This window comes from Gymnoscopelus braueri (assembly GCF_963280865.1).
Source record: "Gymnoscopelus braueri genome assembly, chromosome: 18".
NCBI lineage: Eukaryota > Metazoa > Chordata > Actinopteri > Myctophiformes > Myctophidae > Gymnoscopelus > Gymnoscopelus braueri.
Window position 1 is genome coordinate 30,720,819 of NC_137618.1, and position 26,846 is coordinate 30,747,664.

General features: G+C 42.8%; 1 protein-coding gene across 2 annotated transcripts in view; it reads right to left on the reverse strand.

Moving 5' to 3' along the window:
* The window catches only part of bcl9 (BCL9 transcription coactivator), a 35,769-nt gene extending 10,129 nt beyond the window's left edge, over positions 1-25,640 (reverse strand). The window contains exons 1-3 of one of the 2 annotated variants that reach the window (XM_080412365.1): positions 25,487-25,640; positions 23,341-23,502; positions 10,895-11,375 (exon numbers count right to left, since the gene is read on the reverse strand). In XM_080412365.1, coding sequence (XP_080268491.1) covers positions 10,895-11,187 — 293 coding nt within the window. In that variant the 5' untranslated portion in view covers positions 11,188-11,375; positions 23,341-23,502; positions 25,487-25,640. Of the gene's footprint in view, positions 1-10,894; positions 11,376-23,340; positions 23,503-25,069; positions 25,410-25,486 lie in introns of those variants that run through there. The other variant, XM_080412364.1, reaches the window with a different exon arrangement.
* Between the last annotated feature and the right edge of the window lie 1,206 nt (positions 25,641-26,846).

Here is a 26,846-nt window from a genome sequence, read left to right on the forward strand (position 1 = left end):
GCATTAGTACGTTCAAAACCCATGTTATTACTGCTGTTCTACATACAGGCAACCAGTGACCAGAAATTACAGATTGAGGCTTTAACCTTTGCTTTTATAAAATATATGAAACCATTAGGCTTTTATGGAAGATGCCTCTGAACATGTCTTCTACTAGTTTGACCAATTCAAATACTCTTTCATCTTAAAATAAAATATCTATTATTAGTGTAGGGCTTGGCTTTACAGCCACATGGTGCAGAGCAGCAGTGTTAAAGATACACGGCAAGAGAAAGACGTGCCTCTATGAAATCCAACGGCCTGAAATCAGTAGTGGCGACTGAGAACATTAATCCATAAGTAACGCGAAAGTCCTGACATCGAAGACAATTTATGCTATAACTAGGCTAAGTTTGAACTTAAAGAGTGAGTTGGTGCAACCGGCCCCAGGTCACTTGAAACATAACCCGCCCGTGAAGACTTAACATTATTCATTTTTATATGGTATCTATTTAGCCTATTGGAGTTTTATATTTAGCCTACAGTTTGCATGTTGTCAGTCGCACTGCAACAAGCATTACCGCCAACTGACGGATCGATAAGACAGACCTTTATTGATCGTGAGAGAAATTCAGTTGTCATAGCAGCACCACAGTAGGGATGAAACAAACATACAGGTAAGTGTAGAACAAGTACAGATTTGTGTAGTAAGAGTAACACTAATTAAAACAGGAAAACAATATAAAAAGACGGTATAAAAGATCACTTATCATCCAAGCTGGACCTCTGCACCAACTGTAGGCTGGTCAGGTATGCATAAGCCATCAGTAGATATAAATAGAGGCATAGTAGGTATCGTGTGCATTCTATTACCAATAAAAAGGGCATATAAATAAACCTTAAGACTGACCTGGCTGTCTACTTTGCACGTGGGACTCACCAGGTTAGCATAACATGTAGCTGCATTTGCACTTATGATCATTGTCACAATGCGTCCTGTCTCAGGGTGCATTTACACTAAAAGTGTTCATTGACAATGAAAGGGGAGTTCAATGGGTCCATGTTACATTAGTTAGGTCATTGGTTCTCAAAGTGGGGGTTCCAGGGGTCCTCAGCAAAAGCAGCTAATATAGCATCACAATAATTTTAACCACTTTATCCATTTATACGATGGCTATTCAAAAATAGCAGATCTACGAGCTCGTGCATCTATTTTTTAAACGTATCAAAAATGTTTGGAAACTTTACCTAAATATTCTCTTCTGGGGGTCCCTGGCACAAAACATTTTTAGATGGGGGTCTGTGGCCAAATACATATCAATTTGGGGGTCCTTGACTTTAGTTTGAGAACTACAGAGTTCTAGTCTCTGGTCTCTGAACGTCTCTGAAGCATGAAGTTGGGAGTGAGAATGTGGATGTGACGCACAGCGCTCACCACGCAAAATTAACAGTGAATGATGCTCATATCATTATAGTATAACGTTGTCGGGCAGAAACCTCTTATCTCCATATTGTAACTTTGCGTGTTTTTTTGTCAATTAATGTCCTACTACAGCGTCACACAAAAATAATCAAAAATAGCAGATCTGCTACTTTTGCCGTTTTCCCGAAAAATGTTGTTTCTGAAAAGTTTGACACATGGAGGTTTCCACCCGACAGAGACGATAAGTAAGCTCTGCCTACATAGTTAAAGGTAGGGTAAGTGATTTTCTTTGGTTAAAATAAGTGTTAAATAGCTCTATATTCTGATAGTACTCATTGCTATAGAGTGTTTGTTCAGTAAAAGGAGTCTCCTTGTCTCTCCAGCTCTTTATAAAACAGAAAATGCATTTTAGTTTCAGTTTCATTTCCAATTTTATCCAATCAAGATAGAGAACTCAATCAGGATATAGATTAAACAAGTGAAATTGGAAGTGATGACACTAAGAAATGAGCAGGCAAAATTGGAACTGGAACGCTATAAAAATTAAGCTTAAAAATGTGTACTTTCTCCTGATTGGCTGAGATTTTGACACCTACCGAAAAATGTATTTTCTGTTTATCAAAGAGCTGGAGAGATGGGGAGACTCCTGTTACTGAACAAACACTCTATAGCAATGATTACTATCAGAATATAGTGCTTTAACCTTTTAACAATATACTTTTTGTTTTAACCAAAAAATATCACTTACCCTACCTTTAACGGTGGCACTTGTAGTTCTTATGTTTAATAAAACTACAACAAGTTAACCTCTCGGAGCGTATGCGACATGTGTGTTTTGCATGTATCAGACAGCGCGTGTGTGAGCGCGCATCAGAGAATGTGTGCACACTGGTGCATCAAAGAAAGCGCACGTCACAGAGAGATTAAATTGATTTGATGTCGGGTCTCGGGAAGGGCTCTGGCAAATAAATTGCAGACCCTTGTTGGGTCGGGGCCGGGCTGGGCTCGAACATCACAGGGCCAGGGCCGGGCTGGAGTTTTGGGCCCGCGCAGAGCTCTAATTTACATTTCTATGGCGTCAGATGCCATCCATCCAAACGCTGTCTGATCACCTGAGATGCATATTAATGCCAGGTGTAAAGAGAGCCATATTTGTTGTGACAAACAAAAAGCAGAGTTTTGATGGAGCATTTCAGGTAAAGAGGCCACAGCCTGGGGTTTGGGGGTAGTGAGTGCCCCACCACCGAGGTAGGGGGGAGTGAGTCAGGCAGCTGGCTAACCATAGGCAAGCCCATGAATCCACCCCCCCCCCCCCCCCCTTCATTACCAGCATTTCTCTACCTCACGCAGCCTTCTTCTACACTATTCTGTAAAAAAACAAAACGGTGGGGGGGGGGGGGGGGTGGGGAGAAAATGAAAACCAGAGAAGAATGACTCATGTTCTTCTCTCACTGTCGGCTGTCGCATTCTCTCTCTCCATCCCCCCAGAAACAATGCTCCACTCCCGCCTTGACATCCATCAGTTTGTCTGGATGTCTGTGTACAAGAGGACATGGACACTTGGGACTATGTCGAGTTTTCGAGGAAAACCTCCTCCTGCACAGATTACTAAAAAGCAGCAGACCGACAGCAGCAGACGTGGGGCCACTGACAGTGGACTGCTGTTTACTGGCTATAAAAGCAGTTCAGTTGAGGCAAACAGGACACATCCACAGAACTCCCCAAACCACACCCTAATCTCTCTCTCTTTCTTTGACACACACTTCCTTGTGTATGCACAACTAGAATGAGGTGCATGCCAACATGTCCACAGAGCACAACCACAGCCTAACACATGTGACACGAGCATACAGTATGTGGATGTGCGCCGACACACGCACACGCACACACACACACACGTGCGTCCGTGGGTGCGTGCACACACACACACACACAAACACACACGCGTGCACAACACACACGCACAAGGAAAAGAAGGCAAGACTAGGATTTGGCAGTCCAGGCATTCATTTCCAGAGACTCCAGAACCATGAGTCAGCAGGGAGAACATCCAAACACCAGTGTACTCCCTGACCCCAGGACAGCCCGGGAACACACAGCAGCACCTTCCAACTGGAAGCGTTAATTGCAGTAGCTGATCTTAGCTCTGTGCCCCACCTGACCCAACACTTGCACAGTAAGCAGCGTGGCTGAGGCCAGAGTGACATGGCTCCATGCCCACTATACAGCTCACTGTCTGTATTACATTTCACTACTGGCCGGCCACACACATGCATACGCACGTACACAAACAGAACACTTAACTACAACCCTTGCTGCAGGTAGCATCCACATGCCCAAAGGTAACAGAGTAGGTTCCAACCAGCTAAGCACATGGCCGTTTAGATAGGCACAAAGAATCACAACATAATTGAATCGTTTATTGCCGTAAAAAAAATATATATATATATTGTGAAATTGTCCTCCGTGGGGGCAATTCGCTTTTGCCAAGTTGCATATCCGGTCAAGAGAGAGACAGCGGATACGGAAACAGTCTGGCGGAGTAGGCAGGCTCTGGCACGGTTTACATTCTAAATAGAAACCAGGCTTCCAAGGCCGACACACCACTACAACATTATCCTCCACAAACAGTTATATCAGATTTGTAGAAATACTATGGATTCAATACTAAAGGTTTGTGATCCGTCCCCTCAACAATGTGTCGAGTAGGTTACCAACGCATCAGTTACCATCCAGCCCTGTACGATGAACTCCAGGTAAAATTAAACAACATTACAGTAAGTTAGATCTACTTAACGTTAACGTAGCAAGTAACAAATGTGGACGTTTATCTAAATGTTCGTTATGTTATGATACTGTGTGTTGGCTGCAGCAATTTTTTGCTTCATCATGGGTTTCAGAGTCAGTAATCGGTAGCTCCTAAATTAAGGAGCTACTAGCTATAGTCTCTGAAACACACGTTAGCTATGAATGAAGCTAAAAACATCCCCATCCTCAATATCATAACACAACGAACATTTAGACAAAAGGCAACATTAGTCACTTAATGCTACCGATTAGTGCCTATGTAGCACCTACATTGTCTCATTTACACAACAAATGTAAAATGCCCACCACTCTACCGCATTCTCATCGCTGCACGTCAGTTCTGTTGTGCTTTGGTGTAATTTGTCATTGCAAGTATTCAAATGGGGCTGTATATAAACGTTATTCAGTCCAGTGTAAATTCCGTCCACTAAAACTATGACAAATCTTTCGTCGACTACCCTTTTCACTGACGAAAGCTAAATAAAAACTAAGCTATGATGAAAAACTAAATATATTGACAATTTCGTCAACAAATAAAAACTAGACGAAAATGTTACGGAGGACTAGTGGACACGAGATCCAGTAGAACTAAGACAAATACATTTTATGCTTGGCTGTGCGTGGGTGTCACACTCCGAAAATAGCTGATCTACAAGCAACTCATTGTGAGCTTGTAGATCGGCACACAGCTAAGTATAAAACAGGCATTACAACGCCATCAAGGCCTGCCAAAATATATTTTAGTCAACTAAATCAACTGTAGATTTAATTCTACACCACCACTTTTACCGTACTAGTCATGGTAAATTTTCCCTTAAATACAGAGGTACTACACTTTGGGACAAGTACTCTACTGGTATACAACTTTCTTCGCTTAATTTATATAAGAACAAATTGAAGGATGTTCTGATTAACCAGGTCACACAATGTAACATCCATTATTACACATTCCCTGATAACTTTTGCTTGGTTTCTTTTGTTCTATTCCCCGTTTGCTTGGTTGCTCTATGGATTTGTAAAATCTGATATGTCAATATAGTCATGGATAATCAGGTATTTAAATTTTGTAGATTTTCATTTCTCATCATGTTATTTGTAAATTATAATTCTATAATTTACAAATAATGTTCAATTCATGTTTTTACACATACGTAGAGGCCTCGTATGAATGCTTTGGGCTTCTTGCCTCCTCCTGGCACTTTTCTTTAATATTTTGTGTACTGTTTTTGTATTGTTTTGTGCTAAATAAATCAAATCAAAATCAGTTGAATAAAACTACACCAAAAAATATAACTAAAACAAAACTGAATTTATTCAAAAGCTATGACAAAATTTGCACTAGTTAACATTACATTACAAATCCTTTCCAACATTCTTTAGAGAGATATAATTCATTAGGAATGGCTCAGTGAAAAGAAAAAAACACATAAGAGCTGATGATTACAGCTAAACAATAAAAATCTCAGATTGTGATTAGCACCTGGGTGTTGGTTGGCAAGAGTCTCTGAATCTATCACACGATGTTACAACACTATTAACTATTTGAACACTATAATAATGACAAAGGTTAAAGTTAAGAAGATGCAACCTTAACTATCATTAGGTTGGAGGCATTGGAATGGTATGCGCAGTGGTTTATGGGACAAGTAGGTCATTCACTCCTTCACACTACAGTATGTACACAGTCTTGTACATTCACCTTCTTTCACGTTTTCCAATTATTTACTTGACCCGAATCAAATGTTTTATGGTCATGATTCATAATGTAGCCGATTCATAATGTAGCTGGTTGGCTTGATTCCAGGTTTAACCGATTTATAAGGATTTTCTTAAATGTATATCCTACTATATAATAAGAAAACCTGTCTGTTCTGCACAGTTCTCCTCAGTGGCTTAAGCAATTGATCTGAACTTGCACACAGGCATTGGCCATCAGCATATGCACAACACAATGCCTGTTTTTCACTTTCCCAAAATGTAAGCCGTTTATTAGCGTTTTTGTCTAAACACCGGAGATTCCGAGTTTGGCCGATGGGATCATCTGTCGTCATGGTTACAGTGCTGCAAGCTACGGGATCAAACTGCGCATGTGTGGAGTTACTGCTGCGAGTGCCGACCACGGCCACTGCCACACAGGGAACGCCACAACACACACACGCTGCGAACTTATAAAGGACTTTACAGCCTGTGTCTACACACAAAGCGTTTCATGAGCAGAAGGGCGCTTTGGAGATCATCTTCATAGCACTAGCACGCAGATTCACACGTGCAATGTTCAAATCCAGGTCCTCACTAATGCTCATTATATTATGATAACATTTTTGTCTACCCCGTCTGTGTCTCAGAGGAGGGCTGTGGACAGTTCAGAAACCCGTCTGTCAGTGACATCATCGATGGCGAATCCAAGCTAATGGAAACTGCAGGCTTTCTATTCCTGGAAAGGGTTCGCATGCTGTAATGGAAGCCATTATTCTGCGTTAATAAAAATAAAAGAAATTTAATCTTGTTTGAAAAACTAAAACCTGCCTAATGATGATGGTAGGTGGGTTTCTGAACTGTGTCCACAGCCCTCCTATGAAACATACAATTTTTCATGAGCATTAGTGAGGACCAATTATATGAAGATAGATTGAAAATGGGTGAAGTCATCCTTTAATGGGAAATTCACTTCCAACGATCGGAATAAGTGTTTACATGCTGATATTTCCAGGGCCGGTTCTAGGCTGATCAGCGCTCTAGGCGAGATTTCTCTGATGCGCCGTGCGTGCGGCGGACCCCTGCGCGCGTGCAAAGTTTTTCGGGTTTTGGGCGGATTATGATACGTTTTTGGCTTCTTTCTTTCTTTTATTTCAGTTTTAGGGTTAGGGTTATTTAATTCTGATTTTACCGATTTATTATCATTATTATTATTTTTCCCCAACTTTTTTTGCCGCCTCTCCAAACTGCCGCTTTAGGCGGCCGCCTAGGTCGACTGTATGGACGCGCCGGCCCTGGATATTTCCCCGGTGATCTGAATATCAAAAGGTTTACACCACCCCTCTCAGACAGAAATTCCTTCCCGATCAGACCGGAATATTCTCTTCCAATGTACGTGTTTACATGAGGCATTTTTATTCTGATTGAGCTGTCATTCTGAATATAAGTAGAATAGGGTCCATGTAAACGCAGTCACTGTTGAGCTCCATTAGCCTGACTTGACAGAAACCATCCCGTAACGAGGAAGTGACAGTTTGCATTCCTGGAAACAACCAATATAATATCCATGTCTATCAACAGATCCTGTCAAGCTGTCCTTGAGCAAGACACAAGACCCCGACCCACCATAACCTGTAAGCTGCTCTCCGTTAAAATTGACAATTCAAATTACAATTGTAAATTAATAATACAAGAGTGCTATACCGTGAGATATTGGCACTGGTGGTGTGCCAAATAATATCAGCACAACAGTGCAAGAGTACAGGTATTGGAAACAAGGTGGATGCGTTCAAAGTGATCAGCAGTCATCAGAATTACAGACCTGCCAACATTGGAAAAATATTTTGAGTACCACACTTGTGTGCGTTTCTGCACATGCAATCGCTCGCACCGTTCTACTACCACCATTGAAGTAAACACACATCCATGCTGGATTCCTCTGCGAGAAAGTAGCCAATAGAGTGGAAGCTATCCATCTAGCTATGGGACGGTAGCTCGGCAGTAGCCAATGAATCGAGTACAAGCCGCTATCCGTCCCGCTAATGGGAAGGCGTCTATGGATGGCAAACAGCTGCTGCACGTAGGACACAGCACCGTACAGAGCGAGAGATAGCGAGTGATAGAGAGAGATATAAACACAGTGAACGCCACGTCATCAGCTTGTAATTTTGCGTTACTTAAGAGGGACACATCGGACCCACGTACTTTGATGGAAAATGTGGGCCTGCTACGCAAAGTGCGTACATGTTGGCAGTTCTGGAATTAGTGGTTCACTGACTAATCGGTCGGCTGATTATTCAGACCAGAATCTAGCATTTTGAGATAATATGCATTAACCGTCGATGCCTGCACTCATGAGGCCGATAAACAAAATAATTCTGCAGACACATCTGCAGGTAGCCTTGTCAGTGTGGCTGCTGTGGAATGTTAGTGCTCCCCCTTGTGTCAATTTTGCCATTCTACAATAACGATACTTCAAAATTAATTGTGAACTTGAACTTTGAATGGGCAGACCTAAGTTGGTGCTGTGGAACAGAGGGACGTTTTCCTGGAAACATTGGGAAAATGTTTTGAGTACCACATTGGGCGTTTCTGCACATGCCACTTTGCTTGAACATGGTCATTTCTCACTAGCCTCCATATCATGAAGTTATTCAACAATAAAAACAACTTTTTATGATGAGTATTATAAATATTATGATACCATTATCAATAACGAAATAACGATATTATGTTATACTACTTAATCAAACGTACATGTTTTTATCAGTATGCAGCCCTATTGCACATGTATGCCTGTTGCCTACATTTAAGTACAGTCAGTACTGCTCACCTACTCAGAACTGGAGAGAAAACACACACACACACACACACACACACACACACAGTGAGTCATGCCTTGGTAATAAGGGTTTCCATTTGTTATTGTGGCCTGGTATTATTATATAGTATAATGTAACATACGCGTCACAGAGCGGTCGGCTTGGCCGTTTTTGACATTTTGAAGTCAACTAACTTTGCTCAGGAAGCTCTCAGAAGGCTCCTCTTTCCTGTCGTTTTCTGAATATTCCATGCAAACATGGAATATTTTCTTTTATCAGAAATGTTTCTAAAAACTAAATATGGCACCTCGATACAATGTTGATAATCCTTCTGTGCGGATTTATTGGTGGGGCTTCATTTTCTCATTCAACCTAGTGGATTTGGTGGATTTATGTTCAGGGTCTGATGTTAACAGCCACCATAGCAATAAGCCCCCACCTACAACATGGTAACACCTACATGACCACTTATTTGTTATGGACATACCTGAATATATAATAATACAGCTAGTACTTACATTTTCTTTAATTGGATTCCCTTAAATTGACAAAAACTTGCCAATACATAGACATTGCTCTGAAAATGCATAGCATTTGATGACAGCACAAAACACAATTCTTTTGCAGAGGCATGGCCATCTCTCATTATGACTTTCAAGAAAGGTCTGAGGTGCGTGCACGTGCCTTTTGTTTTCAGGTGGGGGTCAGTGTTGTGAGAGAAATAAGCAACCAGGTTTATGAAAACAAGCCCAAAAGAAGCGACTAGGCCAAATGAGCACGCTATTTGAAAATAGCCGACAATTAATCACATCGCAGACCGTTCCCTCTCCAAGAAACACACCCATGTCGGATTGTAGGACACACTGCCTTCCGCAAGGAAGTAGCCAATCGAGAGGAAGCTATCCGCCCCGCGTATGGGACAATAGCTTGGAAGTAGTCAATCGAGTACAAGCTAAGTCACGGCACACAGCAGTGTATAGAGGGAAAGCAGAGGGAAGAGTTAGAGGGAACGCCTACTTTGATGTGAAAACGCGAGTCTGCTACGCAGAATATGTACATGTTGGCAGGAAACGGTAAGACTTAAATTCCTAGCTTTCAAACCTCAATATATTTAATTGGCCACTCTTAATATCATACAATGTTTACTGTCGGTATAATTAGATTACGTCTTCTGTTAGTGACAAAATGCCAATAACATTAGTTGGGAATTGCAACTCGCTAGCAAGCGAGCTAGCAAGCTAGCAGCTAAACTAGCTTACAGGGCTCAAAAGACTATTTTATGGGCGTCCCCCAGCCCACATACCAACTCCCGACGAGCCGGGGTCATAAAACATTTATCAGATTTGTCATTTGGGATGGCTGTGGGACAGCTAGCAGCCTGTGGTCTGCTGTTGTTAAGCACATTACGTGAACATTTTCTTCATCATTGGCAATCACGTGATGCATGATCATGCAAGTAACATCAGTTAGCCAGCAGTAGAATAACATTAACCCATTAAAACCGGGAACGCATCTGTGTAACTTAAACCATTATTTTATACTTTGGCTATTCAAAAATAGCAGATATACAAGCTCATATCGCAGCACTCGGTGCCGTGCTATGAGCTTGTCCATCTGCTATTTTTGAAAAATCGTGAAAACTTGTGCAAATCTTTGAATATACATATTTTTAAAGCAAACGTTTTTTATTCAAATCTTTGTTTCTGGGGGGTCCCTGGGAACAAAATATTTTCAGATGGAGGGGGGGGGGGGTCGGCGGCCAAATACATATAATTTTGGGGGTCCTTTAAAGGTTTGAGAACCACTGATATAGCAACATAGGTTTTTCAGAAAACAAAAGAAGACATTTTGTAGAATCCGAACCTCAGGCCTTAATGGGTTAATAATAGCCAACTAGCAGAACTATTCTCAAGTGGGCAAAGACAGCAGCACCTGCTGTCAGCTGATGCAGAGGATGAAGATAGGACTGATAAAGCTCTCCTCTGAAGTAAATTATCTGCATTATATATACTGTACAGTGTCAGCCATCAGCTGCCCAGTTCTGTACAAATCGACATTGGCTATTGAAAAACCCATATCGGTCGACCACCAATTAGAATGCCTCTCGGCCAATCACAACGTGAGGTTGTAATCTGACCGTGGTGGAATAACGTAAAACAAAACTCACCTCTGTGTGTTGGTGGATGGGGAGTTCTTCAGTCTGGTGGAGTGCATTGATGGAGCTCCCAGTACCACAGAGCAGGGTGGAGTGATGAGCTGGTGTGGGCTGCCCGTGTGCGCGAGCGGCGCTTTGGCTCGTACGTTCCTGGAGCCCGCGCCAGTAACGGGGTTCCCGATATTCCCAAGGTTGGCCCGTCCGTCCTTGGCCTCGTCTCGTTCCTTCTTCCCTCGCTCCTTCTTGTTGAAGTGTGTCGCTGCTGTTCCTGCCGCCGCTGGCCTCTCCTCTTGGACCTCCAACATTCTCTCTATGTCCTTGTCTGTGTGTGTGGGTGTGTGTGCAAGTGTGTGTGTGTGAGTGTGTGCGAGAGAGAGAGAATGTGTAGGTATTGGTAAGTGAAAAAGTAAGAGCAATAGGAAAGGAGTCTTTTTTGTTTGATCTGTGCGTTATTGGTGAAGCTTCCCCAAGGGGCTCAAAGCCCTTGGGCACACTGTTGAGAGGAGAGAAGAGACAGAGAAAAACCATCCGTTAATATCAACAAAGCTCACAAGCCATGTGTCCAAACAGTAGAGTCTGGTCGTGGTGTCCCTCAATGTAAACAAGTAAGACGCGGGAAGCGAACGCAGCTCTTTAACAATAAGAAGAATAGAAAGGAATGAGCAATTGTAGAGAAGTGGGTGGTACAGTTAAATTAGTGAGAACAGGGCCGCCACAAGAAGGCTCCAAGAAGAAATGTAAAACTGTCCTCAAACTAAGGTGTTTTCAACTTGCCATCCGGCCTGAAATATGCACAAATGACATGTAGATATCCCAATAGATGAACTCGTCTAGATGCTTTTAGATGTGTTATTTTTGACTGTAGCTGCTATATTTCTCTCAGGAGTGTAATTAGTCACCCAGGGGCAGGCGGATTTCGAGATCTGTCAGCAGCCAATGAGAGCGTGAGTCACATGGGGGCGCGGCTGCACACAGGCAGTGCACACAATACTGCACACAGACACACAACCCGAGCACGGTTTCATAGTAAGCTTCACTTGCGCCTTCCGCTGCGTTCGCAAATACAGAGTGTTAATTTATTGTAACTCTTTGAGGGTGTAAAAACTTAACTGTAAGTGTTAATTTAATGCCTCAAGAGTTAAATAAATACTCTGGATTTCGCAGTGCAGGTGGGTAATTATTTTTAGTATCAAAACTACATGAAGAAACGTACCAGGAAGCATAGCAATAGCATAGCATTAAGAGGAAGTATTGCAATCTTGAACCAAGCTCTCTGTGTGTGTGTGTGTGTGTGTGTGTGTGTGTGTGTACACACAGCATGCTCCCCTGGTAATTGCATGAGAATCCTGTCTGAGAGAGCAGCGCAAGTCAGTCAGATTTATATTGTCATCCTGAAAATATTTAGGAGCGCCTCCAAAACGCTCCAACATTGTAACTGGCTCCAGAGTTCCCCTGGGAGGGGGGGTTGCATGGGCTGCTGGGAACCAGACGAATACACACAAACTCTAACTATGATAGCAATGGCAGTAGTGGAGCTCATCTCTCACTGGTCTAGGAGTGTTTCCCAAAGAATTCTAATGTTTTTCAAAAGAATTTCACAAATTTCCCAAAAGACAACATAAGAAAGTGAAAATAGCAGATCTACAAGCTAGTACCTAAAATGGCCAGTGCACAAGCTCAAAACGCATTGCAGTGTGACTTGTGAGCTTGTAGATTGGCTAGTTACGTGATTAAATAGGACTCAAGTGGTTAATTCATAGTGTATTTTGACTATTTTTGTAAGCTTGGGTCCCGGGGAGACTCCAAATTTATGTTTTGGGTCTCCAACTGAAATGTTTGGGAAACAGTGGTCTACACAGGATAACTTCGTTCATACCTAGCCGGGTTATGGGTCACACGGTCAATATGGAACCATCCGAGTGATATCGATCAGGCTTCATTATTTTTATTATTAAAGTTGTTTTGGAAAAGAGAAACGTGGACGCTGAAACAGCACTGAAATTACTTTGAATTTCTACACCAAAATTGGCACTCAAACTGTACAGAGCATGGGTGTTGCCTGGTTGCTCATCTAGTTAGAGCAAAGACCATATGCTCCTTGAGAGAGCGAGGACCTGAGTTTGAATGAGACTTCTGCATTGTCTTTCATTTCTCTCCTCTATCTGCCCTTTGTTTCCTGTCTCTCTACACTCTCCTATCTGAAATAAAGTTAAAAACGTCCAAAATAATAACTACGAAAAGGTACAGAGCATGTATGAGCACGCAGTCTGAAATGCTTTGGGGTCCAATTTGCCATTTAAGGGGGCGCCCCGGTAGCACATACCCCATGTTGTCGCTGCGAAAACTTGTCATTGGTTAAATATTTATAAAACCCACAGACAGACTTAACCACAATCAACCAGGTGTCCCTTGTTTTGGGCATGTCATCACAGGTGAAAAAAAGGAATCTAGATTTTTCAAAAGGTTTCAAAAACAGCAGATGCACAAGCTCCTAAGTCACACTTCAATGCGTTTTGAGCTTGTGCACTGGCCAGTTTAGGTACTTCTGCACGACATTGTCATACAACTATGTTATGAAGTATAAACAGGGCATTACTTTACCATTTTAATACTGTTCAGTTACATGCATGCGTCAAAGAAATAAATGGAAAACACTGAACATGAGCGTGAATAGATTTTTGGGGACAGGTGGACAGCCATGTTTTCTTTCAGAGTGTTGCCTTTTGGCTAATCATTCAGATTCAACTGCAGAAGAAAGGAAGGAGAACAAAGGGGGAAAGGGGAAGAGATGTGGAAGGTAGAAAAAAATACGTCAGGGTGAGGTGCTGGGCTGGATAACAAGTCCTGATGAGGATCCACTTAAGTCAAAATGATACCAGTAAAACAACTGAATAAACTTCTTAGTGAGGAAGCTTTAAAACTCCCCAAAAATGAGATTTTTGCCATTACGCTTTTCTACTCAAGATGGAAGAATACTGGCAAAGACCATCAGACAACGATGAAGAGGATACACAGATGAAGACCATACACAGATGAAGACCATAAAAAAATTAAGAGGATACGAATAAGTACACAACCAAACAGAAATGATTATGCCTACACAATCCCACGTGAAATATACTTGGCTACTAGTTAAAGCAGCTCTTATCAGCTACATAGTCCATTTAGGTCCAAGTTAACTAGCCTTTATGCCCTCAAGGGGTGTCAGCCAAATCTATACCACCCCAGCATATACAAACTCATGTATTTTGTGCATGTGAGCACACATACAAACAGTGGGACCTGTCAATCACCCACTCCCTCCAATCACCCACTAACAAGACACTAATTAGGGAGCTTGCTGACATGGCTGTCACAAAACACACACACACACACACACACACACACACACAGAGAGAGCTAATCACAGAGAGTTCTCCCTCTCTCTCCACCTCCATTAAAAGAACCAGAGCTGTCTATCATACCAAACACTAGGAGCTGCAGCTCGCCCAAGTTAATGGGAAGGCCGCATAATGAGCCGCTAAAAATGAGTATTTTGCCTGTGATATAAATATGGGTCTCCACATGAAACGAGGGCGGAAAATAGTTCAATTCAATTAGATTTGGGTTTTCCGACACGGGTGGTACTGGGAGGGAGCACTTCGCCTCATGCTTATGTAACAGTCATGGCAGCCTGCAGAGAACAGAACCTTCCCTGGGTTCTACGTCACACGAAAGCCTTCTAAAGAGACTCTTATGGGGGAGATGGAGACTTTAAGCCAGTGGAGTGTCTTAGGAGCCTTTTAGAGGTGTGGGATCATCAGGAGAGAAACCCTGACCTTGCTGCCAAGATACTTTGCTAGCTTGAAACTTCCACCTCCCAATACGACACAACACTGCAAGACAAACCTCGGCTTGACAAAAAGAAAAAAAAACAGATGCCAGTGCACACACACACACACACACACACACACACACACTCTCCTCCCTGCTCTTAGCCCTGCTGTTGGCTGTAAAGGGCCTGCTGATGTTTCAGCCTTATTTATGCAAATCCCATTTTGCAGCTCAGCCACAACAGAGTATAGCTCTCCCTCTCTCTCTCACTCGCTCCCCCGCTCACTCTCCGTCTGCTCGGCCTCCATCTCGAGAAATTCTTTTTAACCCACTATTTGTTTAGCGCAATATCGAAAACACTATTTTCCATCTCCGCTCTGTGTTTTTCTGAAAGACAATGCCCAGACACACAGCCGTCTGCGAGGCACCGCATGGTCTATGCAACATGGGAGCTCTCACAAACAGAAGGGCCTTTCTATCTCCTTACACAAACGCACAAGTTGCATGTACTAATTCAAATCTAATTACGCATATAAAGTCTCCGTCCAACCGCTCCACATTAGGACCCAACTGCGCTGGGTGGTCATAGACACATGTCCTAAAAGTATCTGTTTTGTTTTTAAAAAATGACACACTGAAGTATATATATCATTTACTGTAACCTGACAAAAGTGCATTTATCATCATAGACCATATTATATATATATATATATATATATATATATATATATATACCATATATATATATATATATATATATGCACTAGTGAAACGTACTGTGGACTGACTTCTTGTTTAACTGTAATGCTTAAAATGTTTTAATAAAACTAATGCTATCAGAACACAATCAAGAGTCAGAAACTGTTTATTGCCAAGTATCTTTTCACATACAAGGAATGGAAGGAATTTGACTGGGCGCAGTTCTCTCTGACACATCAAATTAAAACATAAAAAGTAAATATGTGTGCAGTACAAAGGTAAAAATTGTATATATGGTAGCCTAGTATTACAAAGGTAAAAATGTGATGTATGGTAGCCTAGGATTGATAAGAACTGAATGATAAATACACAAAAATACAGCCTCATCATTTCATGAGTTGGTCAAATACTTCTGGACAGCAATTTTACAGCAGCATCATGGACTGATGTTATCAGTCGGACTACTATTTTCTAGCCTCATGTTTAATCTATACTTCATTGTGTGAGAATAGCCGATCTACAAACTCAACTAGGTATACATCAGGCTTTAAGGTGCAGTAGAGCAGGGGTCCCCAAACTTGACCCTTTCCAATATTTTCAATACCTTCGTATTTATTCATTATTAACCAACAATGTATATCTAACTTTATTGTCTTTATACTTACATAATAATGTTGAAGTAACCGATTAAACATTTATCCCTTATTAACCAACAATGTATATAACACTGTCTTTTTACATACTGGGGATATTTGATATTATTTGACTGCACCTCATTGAGACTGATGAGACAGGGGTTATGACATGGTGTCGAATTAGTTAGGTCTAGAATTGCTGGTCTACCTTAAGTCAGTGCACCTTAAAGACAGGTTAGCTCATTTCATTAGCTTGTTAACTCTGTGACATCTTCTCTGTGAAAATATGTTGGTTTTAACCACAAATAGAGACCACAGATATCACAAAAGCAATTTGGAAGCTTTGCAAGATAAGTACTGGTGAAGGAAACAATAGATGTGCATTTAGTCACTGACAAACGAAACTGTACACCGTCTCTCTTTCTCTCGTTCTCTCTCTCTCTCTCTCACACACACACACACACACACACACACACACACACACACACACAGTCCGTCTCTGTTCAAAAGAACGGACGAATTTGACTGGGGTTGTTCACACGCACAGTGTGCTGATGGCTCGTCATTGATTCTGAATAGACCAAGGTGTTACCCGATTTGAAAAAAGTAGGCTACGACGTCTGTTTGCAACTTCCCAATGCAGCTAGAGCCAGTTATAACAGTGGGAGAGAGGGGCACAAAGCCTAAAATCATTTTCATGAGGCAGGGTGTTGCTCCGCAAACCCCTTAGGGGTCAATTAACTGCACTGCCAATTGTGATTAACCTGATCCCCATATCAATGACTCTCGGTCTGAAACTGAGTGCACACAGTATTGGCTGGGGATTGGCTGACGGGGTATGGCACACCTGCATACTCACCTGTTGAAGTTGACTTCCTGAGAGTGGTGGCCAAATATGCCACACCCTGCAGAGAGCTCTCATGACACGCACACTCACTCACACACACAGAACGCCTGGAATGCCAAGTAGTGCTAAAGATAGAGCAGTGACGCCACAGATGAGGCGTTTTGACATATACATCTACCGTAGCAAGAACCAACACACACACACACACAAACTCGGCTAGTATGACTAGGCTCTCTTGTTCCTCCTGAAAGCGAGCCATGTCAAATATTTACAGTGAACTTTTAAACTGTTCCGCATTCTACAAACTCCTATTACTCCCAGTGTACAACAGCAACATCCCTATCTCACACACACTCACACTTTTTCTCTTGCGGCCCAGCCCAGCTGAGTTTAACAGGTCTTTCGAGCACTGGTCTTTATCCCTCCTCTCTCTCACTCTCCCTCTCCCACCACCCCCTCACGTCGCTCACTCCCAGCTTCCTCTCCACTCTGCTCCCGGTCCAGCATTTCCAGTCCTCACCCACCCCCCACCTCCCCCGATTCTTCAGCTCCTCTGTTTGGCAGACGATAGCTTCCATCCCCGGGGAGGTGACATGTGTGTAATGTCACGTTTTGTCACATCATGTCGCGGTGACAGAGCCCCTCTCTGTGTCCGTCATGATGATGGAGGTGGCAATGAAAGCGGGAGAAAGGGACAGGAGTGTGATACCGACATACCCATGGGAGAGAAGGGAAGAGAGAGAGAGAGAGAGGAAACCCATTACACAAGTCACTCTCTTCTCACTGTGTGTGTCTGGGTGGGTGGGTGTCTCTGTCATGGACATTTGTGTGTGTGTGTGCCGTGCACACACAAAACACACACGGGCACAAACGTACACATAGCTGACTCACTAGTGACACATCTGCTGGCGTAGCCTGGGCACGGTGCCACGCGTGGCGGCCAGCCCTGGCAGCAGGACTGGCACTCAGCAGTCCGGCTTGCTCTGATCTCTGTCTCACACACGCTGCACCCTTCCATTCTCCAGACCATCTCCCTCTGCCTGCCCTCTGTCCCCGTCTAAGTGGGTGCATCTCGCTAACACGCATTCAATACTCTCGCCTCTACGGCACAAAGAGGCTTTTTTTTTAGAACCCCCCTAAAAAAACAAACATACAACAATCTCTCTGCCTAACAGATGCAATAACTGCGGTTTGTTGTGGGCACGCATGTGCATAGACACACACAAAGAGATGGGGCAGATTATGCTTAGAGAATTATAATTTTTTCCACAGCCGGCTGCTACTCAGTAAAATCCTCAGTGTTTATTTATCCCTTCGTAACTCTGAGTGTACAAATGTGACCGAATGGACCCGTAAATGTCCATTTGGTTACATTTGTACACTCGCGGAGTTAAATGAACAGTGAACACTGAGGATTTTGCCATGTATCATGCAGTGAGCAGTAGATCTGTTGTTCAAGTGACTACTGTTGTAACAGAAACACAGCTCTTCTCAACACACACACCCCTCACTCTCCTCCCTTCCCTTCCCTGACCGGGTTCTTTGGTCCGTGACTCCCTCCCTCGATCCCTACGGTCGCTCCCACACTCTGGGCACATTCCTCCCTTGCTCATGCTGTGAGGACGTCTCCCTGTGGCTAAAAGCATTGTGGGAAATCCCAACGGTCGGCCCGTTCAGAGGCTCTGCGGACCATTGAGGTAAAGTGGAAAAAGGGGGTGTTTCGCTCCTCGCACAATAAAAAAACCATGAACCGATTGCCTCTATTGACACAAAGTACAAAATCTCCTAAAAGACGACAAAATATTTCAGTCAATGAAGCAGTGTTTGAATCGATGGTCTTTACAAAACCATGCTGTGCGAGGCCTCCATCAGAGCACAACAAAATAATTTGCCTCTCGAGTGCTGAGAACACAAACAAAGACAGAAGTCTGACCATCTTGAACACAAACCTTTTTCCCCCCCATTTCCCCAATTATTTCTTATTCAAAGTACAACTGAGGATGAGAGGAACAATTTGCCACAGAGGACCACAGTGAAGACCACTTGACGAACTCATTTGAGTTAGTTAAACTAAAGAGTTAAACTCACACTCAGGATTTTACTGTGTGCTGGCTGTACCGAAACTAAAAGTCACTAATCCAAAATAACATCTTAAATGAAAATACACTCACAAGCACCCGTCTCTTCTCCTCTGCTCTATCGTAGGACCAAAATTAGCACCCTGGAGGAACATGAGCCAGAGTCTGTCCCTGAATTACCCCAGTTTACACTGGTGTGTCATTCCCGTGGAATTTTAAACACACTGGCAACGACCTGCCCAATTAAATATACAGGCAGAAAGAGACGCACGCACATGCAACTACTCGTACCAACACACACATACAAACAAATACCCACATCCACAATTGGTTTAATGGCTGACCAAAGCGCTCGTCTCTCTTCTGGCATAATGTTCTTATAGAACAGTGAATGTTCCACAACAACAACAACACATCATCGCACCCCTGTTATTTCCCCATTGTTCTTATGTTAAGTACCTGGTATTTCATGTATTTCATGTATTTCATGTCATTACATTATTGAAAAATATCTACATCGAAAAATAAAAAGCTAAAATAGCAGATCTACAAGCTAGCTCACAACAGACAATGGGACACGTTGTGAGCGTGGATATAAAATAGGGCTTAAGTGGTTAAGCATATTGTAGCCTAATTCGATGAAAAGCAATAACATTTATTGACCACATAAGTCAGGTATGTTAGCTGAAAACAACTCAGGATAAATTGGTAGTACATTGGAGAATGAGGCGTGTTTGCCGTCAGGAAGTATTTGGGAGAAATTGTCAGGATAGCAACAGAAATGTGATCATTTTGTACAGAATAATCAATTAAACCCCTTCACTTGTGGGCAATATTACCATGTAAAAGCTATAATAATAGAAAGACTGCCTCTGAAGCTTCTGGGGAAATTTTACTTGAAATGTCTATTTTGTAGTTTAGGCCTCAGACTTACAGAAATCCGAATTATAGCTCCATTTTGTCAATCCTGACTAAAGGGCTCCTACGAAACTTCAGGTGAAAAACAAAAGCCTACAGTCTCACCACAGTTTGCAAATCCCCAATACACCATGTCCTTATTATTACATCACAAATTCAGAGAACTTATACAAGGCCCCAAAACCTACACATTAGCAACTTACAAATAGCAGGATAACTACTCAACACATTCACAATGGCATTAAGATGATGCCTCTGGCTTTTAGAACAAGCCTTTTATCATTTCCACTGTCAAACTTCACACTCTGCAACCAAAGCCTTGGTGAGGTCACACCCCGCCCACACCCACTGAAAGGTACTATTGTTGGAATAAATTCACAACCGTCTTATTTCAAATACAAACCAGGTCTTTTGACTTGAGTTGAATGTGATGTGGTGGTAGAGTAAAGAGCTAAATGTATACGTTTAATGCCATGAATCCCCACCTGTTACTCACTGCCAAGAATGATTTGGCAAAAGAGAAAAACAAAAGAAAAACATTTAACAGACAGTTCATCCCGACACAAGTGAACAAAGCGATGAGCCAAATCAGCTCACTGTACAAAAATACAAAATAAACTCTTCTAGGACACAAGTGTGTATTTCGGCCTGTGACACCTAAAACAAGTCTTTAGGATGCGGTCAACACAGTATAGACCCATAAGGGTCAATTCTTTCACTCTCATGAGTTAAATTATCACTGAGGATTTTACTATGCAAGCTTTAGACATTGTGGCAAAACATTGCATTATAGTAGGCTAACGGGTAGCTGCTGGTTGGGAAGGTCATGAGCTTGGTTGGCGACTTTAACATGGCCAGTTGAGGTGACCGGGGTCAACGTAGCCTGTGGGTTCCAGAAGGAGAGACCCATTTGAAAGGACCCATTTCAGGCCAGCAGGAGCAGTCCGCCTCTTCCAAAACTGTCAATCATATTGGAGAAACATGAAAGCAGAGTGACAGGTACACTCTAACTCAGCCAGACACATCCCAAAAGGATTGTACTTGTGCACAAGCCCACCCACTCACTGCTCACTCACAAATACAAAACCCTCACACATACCAAGACATGCCACTAATCTCAAGAACAACGGGATGTTTAACAATGCCGTTTGATTGTAGTGCCTTAATTTTGCAGCCAAACGACGTGGTCTGCAGACTGGCAACAGAATGTCTGAGGTTTTAAGGGGAACCCCAGGATTTTGTATGATTCATGTGAAAGACAAGAGAGCTGCCCATCTCTACCACTAGAGGTGAAAATATGCAGTATCACTACTCAATAAAGTTAGTGGCAGCTATACGTTGTTTATTTTAGCTCTCGTCTGCCATGGCAGCTTCAAACTCATATTCCCTGATAAAGGTGTCGAGGGGTTTAAATTGCATTCTACATAAACTGAGGAATGGTGTTGTCTTTTGTCAAGTCTTAGTGCCAATCGGGTCCTAATAGAATGCCTTTGAAATTAGTACATTTTGTGAAAATGATCGACGTTTTATTTATTTTTTAACCTCGTTTCTGAAAGAGTTGTTTTAATGTTGCATCCACCAATTCCTTAAATGTGTTTTCTGTCTTTCTGCAGGGAATTTGTAATATAACCTTAGAGCATGTTTGGCCTTTTATTTATTTTCAATTGAACACTGTTTGGCAAAACATTGCAGCGAGTTTACAATTTGGGAGGACAATGCTTCTAAACGGCAAACAAGAAATCTGGGAGTAACTTAGAAACTTCTCTCTTTGCTTTAGTGGCAGGTTTCTTATCCACAGTAATTAGTATTTGACCATTCTTGCATATGTTGCACATTTGACAACATTTTGCCAGGAAGTCATTTAAGAAAGATAACATGTGGTACAGATTCTAGTGTATGCAAACTCATCATTGGGACTATAAGCACTGAAACCAATTGGCCCCCAACTTCCCAACAACCTGCGTGACACTTTGAAGGCTGTACACTTGGCACATAAAGTCTAAATAATTTCACAACACACATTCAACGATGAATTGCTCTTGACATCGCAACTGAAATGTAGGCGTTGCCTGGATGTTTTAGTAGGAAACATCGTAGGTGGGAATATGAACCAGTTCCTCCCCATCTGTAATTATCAAAAGCCTACAAACCTACGCTTTACACTTGAAAAGATAAAGTCACAGATTTATACTTTATACTTTGTCAAAACAGCACAAACAACGTATTTTCAACTGAAGAAATTGTCGACACAGTTTTGCCGTGTGACACTGACACGGTCGTTTGACAAAGTAGAATTTTGCCTTCAGCATCTCTGTCAACTGCAAGATAGACACACATGGTGTCATCCGTGTCTGGGGAGGCGGGTCCCCCCCTGTCGCCCCACATTGAGGCAAAGGGACACACACACCACTTCTCAAATTCATCCTACCATGTCACACACAACGTAAGCCCTGCGATTTTAATTAGAAAACCCATGAAGCAAACAAATGCAAGGAAACAAGGGAGGCCAATCCACGGAGAAGAAAATAAATCCCCTGCCGCTTCACATCAATATCCACTTCCCCTCCGTGCTTCACCTCACTGTGGTTTTTGGTTAACACTCTTTGGATTAGATAGCAGACAAATAAACACTGTGGATAGTGTTCCCTGGCAGTTCACCCTGACCGGGCTGATGTCCTCAGCATGTACAAATCTAAGGATGAGACCAAACATGGCCCTGATGGGCCAAAGTAACGCAGCCCAGGGTCCTCGTCATGGGCCGCTTCCATAAGCATCAACTGGGGTCATGTTACAGGGCAACCCCCGAACAATTCAGGGCCTCCCTCTCATAAGAATGCAGCTATATATGTAGGCACCCCTATAGCTAAAAGTCAAAGATATAGAGATTTTAAGTGCGGACAGTGCCTTATTTGCTCCCCTCTGAATTATAGCAGTGTTATCAAGTTGTGGCAAGGCTACGTTACGTCTATGAGGCCAGGGCAGAAGTTCTTCCTGCCATGGTCAATATTGTAAAACAAAACAAGTTGGCCATTAGGACAATGACAAACAAAAAATGCTTTAACGCAAAATAAGACTATATTGAACATCTTGACAATGACATATAACAGTGTATGGACATTTTAGACATATAATTTTTAGACAGAGCACTAAATCTGGAGAAATGCAATAAACATGTACATATTTTGTACTCGTTGCACTTTACTTTGGGCTAAAAATGACAAAGTACTGCAACACAGTAATTACTCCAGCAATTTTTGGCGTTTCTACAATGATGCTCGCAGATAAGTAAAGCAAGTGAGTTGCTTTACTTATCTGCAACAGCAAAGGGGGGGGTGCAGAACTCTCGCTTTCTTTGTGGTGTGTGTGTGTGTGTGTGTGTGTGTGTGTGTGTGTGTGTGTGTGTGTAGATGAGAGAGGGGGGTATGCATGAAACAGTGTGAGAAAGTGTAAGACAGTGAGCCGGGTTACCTCAGAAGCCCCCCTGCCCTTTCAGCAGGGCCTCATATGGAGAACCAGGCCTCAGGTCCCCTGGGCACTGATGTCTGCTCTCCTCTCCTCCCAGTCAGCCACGGAGGCTGCGCACTGAACCTGGTCAACTCACGACACCCTACAGCCACAAATCATTCACACCTGGAAGAGAGGGAGAGAGAGAGAGAACTGTGTTCAACCGGTGATTCACAAACAAGCAGGAGGCAGGGAAAAGCACTCACTGCCTCATGTTGACAAGGCCAGCATGTAGCAAACACATAACCAGCGTATTTAGCCGGTGCAAAGCTCAGATCCTTTGGGGCCGCAGTAACAGCATATAGTCATTTTTTTCCTTTACTCCAACATCGATTTATGCCTCAGTTATCAACACGTGTACACACAAGGGACTATGGGACAGGGTATGATATAATATCTAGGGTTTTCGTGATTCCTCATGTCCTGGACAGCTTGCACCAAACACCAACTCGCTGGCATACAGCAGTAGGGTCAGTAAACAGACCTTTTCAGTGCATTTCACAGACTTAACGGTCATTTTAGAATGCAGAGATGAGTGATAACCTAATGTCAAACCCTGAGGAAGACTGTATTGTCAAAACGTTGGTGGTACCTTTTAATAAACTTTTGCATTGTGGCTAAGAGCTGTGCGGCCTCATCCTTGTCAACATGATAACCTAATGTCAACACAAACATGTTAAATTACAATATCTTCATAGGTCTATGTCTATTAAGTTAACGAAGCACAAGCTACTTCAAATGCATAGAGGGGGTGGGAACAGTTGAAATGTATGGTGTATGGGCTAATTGTGACACTAGATAAATATTTATTGGATTTTTGTAAAGCCTTGTCTCAAGAAAACAAATTGCTTAGGCCTCTTGGTTAACTAAACCCCTTGGAAGTTGGAACTAATGCTCTGGATAACTTCTGACAAAAGTAAAATTTACACTGCAATTTAATACCTTTAAACTGTTTCTCATTCAGAACTTTAAGTCTAACTTCATTGGCAAAGCCTTGGGCTGGACATGTTCAATGCTCTCTTTTATATGGCCTTGGTAAGGCCACTCAGCACAAAAACTGAACAAGATACGCAAGCAGGGCTCCACAAGAAGAAGACAGGCAGTAAAAGTGTTTCCATACGTATTTACAAAGCTAACCGTTGTTAGAATAAACACAACAACCAGTGCACAGAATCCCCCTGAAATCTCAGCGCCTCACTGGACAACGCTTGGCGGACAAAGTATTCCATGGCGCTTCAAACTCCAGGAACTTTTTTTTTTTCTCCTAAAAAAGAAGTTGTTCCTGTTTCGCCAGAGAGCTGAATGGGGGGAAGGGAGGACATTCATGGAGCCTCGGCCAGCAGCGCAAACAAAGTCTTCCCCGAGAGGGAGGCACTCTCACGGGCGGCCGAGACCAAGAACGACGACGTTGTCGGACCAGCGCAAAGCACACAAATACAACATAATGAGATACAATTTTTAGGCTTTGTCTAATAAAAAATGGCCCCTCCCTCCGCCAAATGCTGTGCCTTTTCCAAGTTCTGTTGGGCTCTGTTGGTAACAATGTAACAATTAAAATCGCCACCGAAATTTCGCTCGGTTTAGATGAGAGGCTGGCTCGACACACAATCAGCACAGCCGAGGCCTTAATAATCCGGCTGCGCCGTTTTAGAAATAATATTAAATGCGTTTCTAGTGAAAAGAAATACAATACCAATGGCCCCCGATTATCTTCAAGAATGTAGAACATGCATGCTGCATTGTATCCCTTTTTTCATTTTCAACGAAGCACGGTGGTTGGTCCTTTCTCTCTGGTTATAATGGGTTAAAAAACCAATATTGCTCCGCGCGTTTCACACCATTCCGCAAAAAACATTGTGGATAATGATCCACTGTTGTAGCGCGGAAAAAAATCAACCATTGTGGCTGAAAACGGGGGCTCGGTGTCTACAGTCTGCCCAGGCCAGACACGATGGGGTTTTAGTAGCCCAGCCTTCCTTCGGGGACAGAGGCAGTAGAAGAACGGATACCGGAGTGTAGATGAGATGTTCCCCGGGAGGAGGACCCGCGTGTACCGCTGCCAGGAGCAGAGAGCAGGGAGGCGACACTTTCTCCCCCAAAAAAAACTTACCTGGAATGTTTTTCGTAAATGCCCGTTTTTTTCCCCTCAGTGGCAGAGGATCTGTGTAACTGTGCACTTATCAGATCACAACATTATCACGGCTAACATTATAAAATAGAAATATGTCTCCCCCCTCTTCGCCCGAGCTTTTCCAGTGGTCCTACTCCATTACATCCAGTCAAGATTTCCTGTCGTCTCTCCCCCCCCCGCCCGTTCCGGCGTGTTGGTTTAGCCCGAATTCTAAGTAGCAATTCTAGGTCAGGTCTGTCTGTGTGCCAGTGAGAATGTTACTGTCGGACAGGAGAGAGAGACAGGTCTGTGTGTGTGTGTGTGTGTGTGTGTGTGCCAGTGAGAATGTTACTGTCGGACAGGAGAGAGACCAGTGAGACTGAGAATGTTTCTGTCGGACAGGAGAGAGAGAGACAGGTCTGTGTGTACTTGTAGCAGTGAGAATGTTACTGTCGGACAGCCAGGAGAGAGAGACAGACAGGTAGGTCTGTGTGCCAGTGAGAACTTTACTGCCGGACAGGAGAGAGAGAGAGACAGGTCTGTGTGCCAGTGAGAAGAGAGACTGATGTCCCCCCAATAATGGCAAACACAATAAAGCTACCCAAATAGTGGGTTGTTGGGACCCATCTTTGGGTCGTGGACCCATTTTTATGGGTTTATTTCATTATTAAAATAAAAACATCGAATCCTTTCCATAAATAAATGAAAACAACATTCAAGAAGTAGTGAAAATAGCAGATCTACAAGCTCATAATGTGGTGCGAAGTGACACGTTGGGAGCTTGTAGATCTGCTATTTTCTTTAGCTTGGGTTCCGGGTCTAAAAAAAGTTTGGGAACCACTGCGATAAAGGGAAATATACAAGAAATAAGCAAAATAAATGTGATAAATGAAAATGGCAAACTTGGAACGTGTACCTATATCTACATTTCTCACCTGTAGGCCCCTCACACACACACACACACACACACACACACACACACACACACACACACACACACACACACACACACATGCACGAAAGAACCTGCAAACACAGGTGAGGAGGATGATTGTACAAGTTTCCCACCCAATTCTGCTTCCTTATATGCCAGAAATGATTTTGCGCAATGCACTTCACAGTGTGGATGAACAGCAAAACTAATAAGATTGGCAGGTTGCTCTTACATTTAATTGTTATGCACGCCTGTGGGTATATATAGGGCAGTATGATTTAAACACAAATTAATTCAATCCCCAGTTTGCCGTTATCAGCCTACACATTTGAGTTAGATTTGAAATGTATCTTAATAAATTATTGAGAAGGACCACTCTGGCATTGCATGTTCTTAATGTTTCACTCTTCCTCTGAGGCTCGTGTC